The 7,408-nt window shown below is 38.9% G+C and overlaps 1 protein-coding gene across 1 annotated transcript; it reads right to left on the bottom strand.

The window, feature by feature from the left end:
* Window positions 1-1,521: 1,521 nt before the first annotated feature.
* Window positions 1,522-7,109, bottom strand: tfb2m (transcription factor B2, mitochondrial). The gene is made up of 10 exons (XM_047363395.1): window positions 6,953-7,109; window positions 6,144-6,477; window positions 5,621-5,810; window positions 5,441-5,532; window positions 5,131-5,284; window positions 4,683-4,831; window positions 4,387-4,476; window positions 2,934-2,993; window positions 2,701-2,849; window positions 1,522-2,495 (listed from the first exon to the last, which is right to left on the bottom strand). The coding sequence occupies exons 2-10, from the start codon at window positions 6,411-6,413 to the stop codon at window positions 2,306-2,308; spliced, it is 1,344 nt and encodes a 447-aa protein (XP_047219351.1). The 5' UTR covers window positions 6,414-6,477; window positions 6,953-7,109; the 3' UTR covers window positions 1,522-2,305.
* Between the last annotated feature and the right edge of the window lie 299 nt (window positions 7,110-7,408).

Genomic DNA, 7,408 nt, shown 5'->3' with positions numbered 1-7,408 from the left:
TTTAACATTCATATATTTTAGATTCATTGCACACTAACTGAAATATTTCAGGTATTTTATTGTCTTAATACAGATGATTTTGGCATACAGCTCATGAAAACCCAAAATTCCTATCTCACAAAATTAGCATATCATTAAAAGGGTCTCTAAACGAGCTATGAACCTAATCATCTGAATCAACGAGTTAACTCTAAACACCTGCAAAAGATTCCTGAGGCCTTTAAAACTCCCAGCCTGGTTCATCACTCAAAACCCCAATCATGGGTAAGACTGCCGACCTGACTGCTGTCCAGAAGGCCACTATTGACACCCTCAAGCAAGAGGGTAAGACACAGAAAGAAATTTCTGAACGAATAGGCTGTTCCCAGAGTGCTGTATCAAGGCACCTCAGTGGGAAGTCTGTGGGAAGGAAAAAGTGTGGCAGAAAACGCTGCACAATGAGAAGAGGTGACCGGACCCTGAGGAAGATTGTGGAGAAGGGCCGATTCCAGACCTTGGGGGACCTGCGGAAGCAGTGGACTGAGTCTGGAGTAGAAACATCCAGAGCCACCGTGCACAGGCGTGTGCAGGAAATGGGCTACAGGTGCCGCATTCCCCAGGTCAAGCCACTTTTGAACCAGAAACAGCAGAAGGCCAGATCTGGCTAAGAGAAGCAGCACTGGACTGTTGCTCAGTGGTCCAAAGGACTTTTTTCGGATGAAAGCAAATTCTGCATGTCATTCGGAAATCAAGGTGCCAGAGTCTGGAGGAAGACTGGGGAGAAGGAAATGCCAAAATGCCAGAAGTCCAGTGTCAAGTACCCACAGTCAGTGATGGTCTGGGGTGCCGTGTCAGCTGAACGTTGAGAGACTAAAGACCGAACACTCTGGATGAGCTAAAGGCCGCTATCGAAGCATCCTGGCCCTCCATAAGACCTCAGCAGTGCCACAGGCTGATTGCCTCCATGCCACGCCGCATTGAAGCAGTCATTTCTGCAAAAGGATTCCCGACCAAGTATTGAGTGCATAACTGTACATGATTATTTGAAGGTTGACGTTTTTTGTATTAAAAACACTTTTCTTTTATTGGTCGGATGAAATATGCTAATTTTGTGAGATAGGAATTTTGGGTTTTCATGAGCTGTATGCCAAAATCATCTGTATTAAGACAATAAAAGACCTGAAATATTTCAATTAGTGTGCAATGAATCTAAAATATATGAATGTTAAATTTTCATCATGACATTATGGAAAATAATGAACTTTATCACAATATGCTAATATTTTGAGAAGGACCTGTAGCTTGTTGATTTTTCCATAAAGGCCAGATTTGTGGAATGCACAACTAATAGTTGTCCTGAAAACAAATTGTCCCACCTGAGCTGTTGATTTTTGCAGCTCCTCCAGTTACGGATGGATGCGCTTTAGAAACTAGAAGTCAAATTAATATACAAAATATCATCTCTAATGTTCAGCAGCTACTACTGTAGCTGCTGGAGGCATACTACAGCCATTGTGTATAGGCCATTCTTTTACAACACTCTTTGCTTGAAAATAATTTATTTCATAATCAAATTTCTACATGTTATTGCAACGATTGAACAAAAATGCTAAAGAAGGAAACAAACAGCCTCAAATCATCAAGTTTTTTTTGTGTATGAGCAGGAAAGCAAAGTAATATCCACAACCAAATGACACAGCACCAATAAAACCTGGGCTAAATATATAAAAAAGTCCAATATAACTTGTTTAGAATAAATAACATACAGTTTATATATTTCATAAAGTGTGGCATTTTATATGCTTACACGCATTTATGGACTCATGGATATATAAAAATAGAAAAAGGCCGCTGGTTTTTTCCCATGCTTTAACGAAATTTAGCTTCACATGAAGATGCATGCAGGCTGTGAAACTGCTACTGCTGTTAACTGACCAAATAAAACTGCAACAGTATTGTTAAGTGGAGCATACGTTGAAGTCGGATTTATGAGATCATTTACGTAGCCTGATGTGTAAGCAATGAATGAAGGGTGTCTCTGTTTGTCACAGTAATATTAAACAAAAACTACTTTAAAACACTTCTTCCTTTGTCTTCAAATACCACAACAAACTTTGAACCTGTTTCATTGACAGACCTATTCATGATAAACTAATGAATAATTTGTCGTACTGGTATGGTTATATATGAATCTTACTGTCCTGGTTTATTACATCACATTTTTTAAATTCAAATATATATATATTACAGAGCAGTTTATTGTACACGTTTGGATGTCCTGTTGTGTTTCATTTCAGTCAATCTGAACATGTCCTGTGTTCATATTTCAGCCCCAGCCCTCCCTCTGTGGGTTCTCCAATATCTCTTCATAAAGCCAGCTCTGTGTGAACTCTTTACTCTTGTCCATCAGCTGGAACAGTTGAAGATACTCCTCTGGATACACGTTGCCAGTCAGGATGTCCTCTGGCAAGCCCAGCTCTGATAACAGCTTGCTCCCACTATCAGGTGACCAGAGACTTAAAACAAAAGTAAAAATCAAACAAATAAGAAGCATAGTTAGTATGATGAAAGGAAAGCACACATGCTTTGCCAAGTGGAGTAGCCAGTGATTTACTATAACAGGGATGTATTTAATGTGTCTGCAGGTTTTCCTCAAACAGTGAGGCTTTGAAGCTGCATGTGCAACCTGAGTGCTAGCTTTGGTTGATGTAACCTGCTTACTTGAGCCTGTCGATGAGTTTGACCTTCCTTTTCGCCAAACACTGTTTAACCATCATCAGCAGAGTTGAAGCATTAGAAGGAGTGAGGCCTGCGGAGAACAGGTTGGCCCGTGGACGCAGGCGAACCAGGCACAGGTGGTCGTTTGGAAGCTGCGAGGAGAACAACGCCAGATGTTGCGTAAAACACTTTCAGTAATGTTTGTATCATTGCAGTTAATGGACTTGCTCCGTTACCTTGCCCTTGGAGCTAGGCACATTCTGCCTTGAAGACACAATAAATGTCTCCCAGGGTTCCTGAACAGACAGACAAGGAGGTTGAGGAATGAAAGACCAACAAACATTCCCTCTTTGAGCTGATAATGTGTTGAAGGCATGGCTCAGTTACGGGTATGAAGGTACATCAAGGTTTAAAAAAAGTTAGTTTCAAAACTGCTAAAAGGTTTTCATCCCACCGTTTCTAGTTTTCTACAGCTGTATGGAGCACAGAGTAACGCTGCCTTGTCCCTCCCCCACTTATTGCTGGGTGTAGCACCAAATAATGTACGCCTGCCGACAGAATAATACATTTGGCCAAATGTCGTAAAACCAACAATGGAGTGACTCACCAACTACTGTCGTAAACTTTCTAAGTCTATAACATTTTGTAAGCAACTGTGTAACACATGTAGGCCATTATTCTAGCAGATTCACTAAATGCTCTCTGCAATGATTAATTAAATAGCATTTATCCATACATGAAGTTCTGGATTTACACCTCTGAGCTAAAGAACAGAATACTAAATAAGAATTTAGTACAACAAAAAAGAATTGGGTCAAATTGGGTGTTACAACCATAATATCGGAGAGTGCTGCATAGTACGTATCCTTGAATGACTGAATATATCTATGCCATCTGACAAAGTTATTGTATGATCAGCAAACTGCACAAAAACTGTAAAAAAAAAATATAGTTTATTTCCAAGAAAACCTCTTCTTTTTATGATCACTACATATCAGCCGCTTTTATTACATTTTCAAAAAGATTTTTTAATGCTACACCAAAAGAATAGTAACTTACTATAATATTGGCAAAAAAAATATTTTTTTTTAAAGTTTTGTTACAAGGACATTTATTGTATTTTTTTGCTTTGTAAAAAAAAACTTTTTGAATAAAGTTGTTAAGTTGAAAAATGTTATTGATTAAAAAACGATTAAGTTATAGGCACATTGTTGTTATTGGCTTTAGTAGTTTTAAAATGGCCAAAATTATGATGTTATTGGCCGGTTAATGGCTATTCATTATTGGTTGCACATTGTCAATCAGCTGGATGAAAAAAGGCGACTTTGCTTTTCCCTGGTTTAGAAAAAGACTAGAAACTAAAAGAGCACCACTAATCCTCCCTATTAAGGTAACACAGACATTGACTTATCATGCTTTAGTTGTTAGAATTGTATTTATTAGGCAGCAGTGGGAATAGATGTTGCTTTTCTGTATGAAATAAATGAAATCAGAACATGTTACACTTTTAGTTTTATATGTTTTGTCTTAATACTGAGATTACAGTATTACAGCAGACATGTAGTATTTTTATTCAAGGTTTTTAAATATTTAGAATCTCATACAGGCCTGTAGCTGATGTGTATGAACATGAAAGAGCCAAATTATAGATAATCACTTAAAGGAAACCTAATTGTAATATGCTTTTACCTTGTGCAAAAGTTCAATATCACAAGCCATCTGCCAGAGGACACCAAAGGCTCTGTAGTGCATCATTTCACCAGGCTGTGACACCAGTTTCTGATTGATTAACAAACAAGTTAAAAAATGTACAAATTCATTAAATCAGTGAATAACAAAGACTCACATCACATCAATGACAAAGTGTATAAATGTTCGGTCGAAAGCAACACTAAAGGAAATAAAGACATGTATGATTGTGTTTAATCCACCACTAGATGATGAAAAACAAAACTTTTTCAAATCCCCATCTTTTTGTCACTTACCTTGTATTCCTTCTCACTGATGAAGAGGTTGAGCTCTATTCTTCCGTATCTGAAGACAGACAACCGCTCAAAAAGAGCATAAACCATCTTCAGCAGCAAGCCACGCTCGTTCCGCTGGGACAGGATTCCCACCACCTTCACAGGGACGTCTGGAGAGATGCACAAATACACACATTAACAAGTGCACTTTAAATGTCTCTAACTCCATACAATACCTGTGCTTCAATTTTTCTCATAAAATAGCAATAAATGTATCTAAACTTTCCGAAAACAGAGAGTACCCCCAACACTGTGTTTTAAGAAAGCTCAAGTTGAGGATTCTTGCCTTGGACAAGGAAAGGATAGCCCTTTTTGTTAAATGGAGTTGGAATTCATTCAATCAATGCATACATCTTCAGGAAAATCTGCACCTAGCTTTGGTGGGTGAGCAACTTTTTTCTCTCCTCACCATCAGTCCAAGCAGCCTCTGATATTCCCAGGTCTGTAAACAGTTTATCGGTAAACATGGTTGGAGGTTTCACGTTGCCACAGCCGATGGGGTCTAGCCTAAAAAAGTCACAATGAAGCACCTCCAGCTGACCATCAAGGCGCAACTCCAACTCCTGAAACACAAACCTGTCATCAATATTCTTACTTGCAAAAAGAGAAATCTAATTTCTACTGAAGATAAATTTGTTTATAAATAAGTACCATTAAAACAGGAGAACCTCTAAGCAAAAACAAAAAAAGAATTTTATCCTAAGAAGGAAGTTATTTACCTGGAGCTCATTTAAGAAGGTCCTGTCTCCCTCAAGAGCCACGACTCTCTGAGCTCCAGCATTCAGCAGTGCTCTTGTCAACACTGCTGGACCTACAAACAGGACATGCAAAACAAACTTAACAGTAAATATTGTACAAAAACTTGCTGAACGTCACAACACAGACCTACTGTTCCTCACCTGGGTTGCATTCGAATATAACTGTTTTAGCATCCTGCAGATCAGGCCCCATATGCTGTGCGACCACGTTGGCCAGGTTTGGATCAACTATGAAGTGTCTTGTTTTTTTACAAGCCTGTGCACGGCGTACATTTTCCTCTACCTCCCCAAGATCCAGATAGTCATACCGGCAGAGAGGACGAAACTGGCCCTGCGAAAATATATTGTGATCAACTAAATAAAAAGCTGCAAAAACTCTTAATATTTTCCCTTATTCATGAAAGACATGAAAACAAGAACATCCCACCATTTTCAGTCTATGAAGACGTCAACCAATAAAATGTAGTTTGATGCATTTTTTTCTGAGTTTATTAATAATCAAATAAAGCAAGGAATAGGTGCTTTGATGGGAATACTCTTGTAATTCCTTTACTTTCGGTTGGATTAAAAACTACTACATGTATCAACAGAACTGAAACATATTCATTATTAATTATTGTACAAAAACGTCTAGAGTCCATCAAAGCCAAAACAATCTGCCAACCTGTACAGCTGCCACAGACAGGTTCCTGTGTACCAGTGCTGATGAAGGGGGCGTCCTCTCTGAACGGGGTTGATGTGAATTGGGACCCAGGGAGGGCCGACCAGGACCAAAAGAGTCAAGGCTGTATGCCCTCTTATGAAGAATACGACCCCCAGGGACACAGGTTGTTGGGGTCAGCGCTGCCTTTTGCAAGCATGGCCTAGTTCTGATGGCGTGGCAGCAAGAGGAGCGCAGCATCAGCTCCAGCAATCTAAAACTCTGGGTGGACATGGTGGATAAGTAGACATAAAGCACGACGGAAGGTGGGGGAGAGACCTTTGAGAAATGTCACTGCCTAGAAAGAAAAATAAGACAAGCAAAAATTGGAATTAACGTGGTAAAATAATACTTAACTGGTAGCACGTTAACTCAGTTTCTCAGATCTACCTTATTTAAATAATTAATTTAAAGCATTATTATATAGCTAAAATATTATATTTACAATAATCTCTCCATTAAAAAAGTACTTTACGTACAGCTGCCAGAACACTAGTTGTGTGCTAAATTCAGTACATTTTGTTCTGTTAGCAAGTTTCTATTTTAAAGGATGCACAACTTTTCAGAAACATATGTTGACTTTAATGAAGGGACGAAATCAAGGGCACACACTGTGGCTCTTAGCCTTAATAAAAGACAGATAACAGATAGAAAAAGCAGCTTATGAACGTTGAGGCACTGCTATTTAAGTTAGCTAGCCTGGCTAGCCGTTAACCTACATCACTACAGTGCTAAAGGAAACTTCGATGCTTCCCATAAAAACATTACCATACCTCTCTTCAGATTGTCCAGTATTTTTGAATATGGCGGAATCAATGTGTCAAAGCTCCCCTCCGTGTCTCAAATCGGCTGTAAAACTCAGTGACATTGAGCCTCATCCTGACCCTCCGCGCAAGATGTTTTTGCAACACTCGTGGTGGTGCACGCGCAAGCACATTACGTCACTCTCCAGCGACAACTACCAGCACGATCACCATATTTTGAGTGGCAGGGTTTGCCAAGTACTCGGGTAATTGTTTTCTATAAACATTAAAGTTTTGGTTCAGCGGATTTTTTATTTACGGTTCTAGATGCAATTATGTACGTTTATTTTAGTTCTAAAACCAGCGAACATTGAGACAAAAAGAACAATATCTGCAAATCAAAATAACCAAATTAAAATGCACGTGAACTTACTTGAATGTACCTCTGAAAACACTCTTGGTTACTTATAGATCTCAATATTCAAT

The sequence above is a fragment of the Girardinichthys multiradiatus genome, chromosome 4 (assembly GCF_021462225.1).
Source record: "Girardinichthys multiradiatus isolate DD_20200921_A chromosome 4, DD_fGirMul_XY1, whole genome shotgun sequence".
Lineage (NCBI taxonomy): Eukaryota > Metazoa > Chordata > Actinopteri > Cyprinodontiformes > Goodeidae > Girardinichthys > Girardinichthys multiradiatus.
This window is presented reverse-complemented; position numbering and strand designations above follow the sequence as displayed.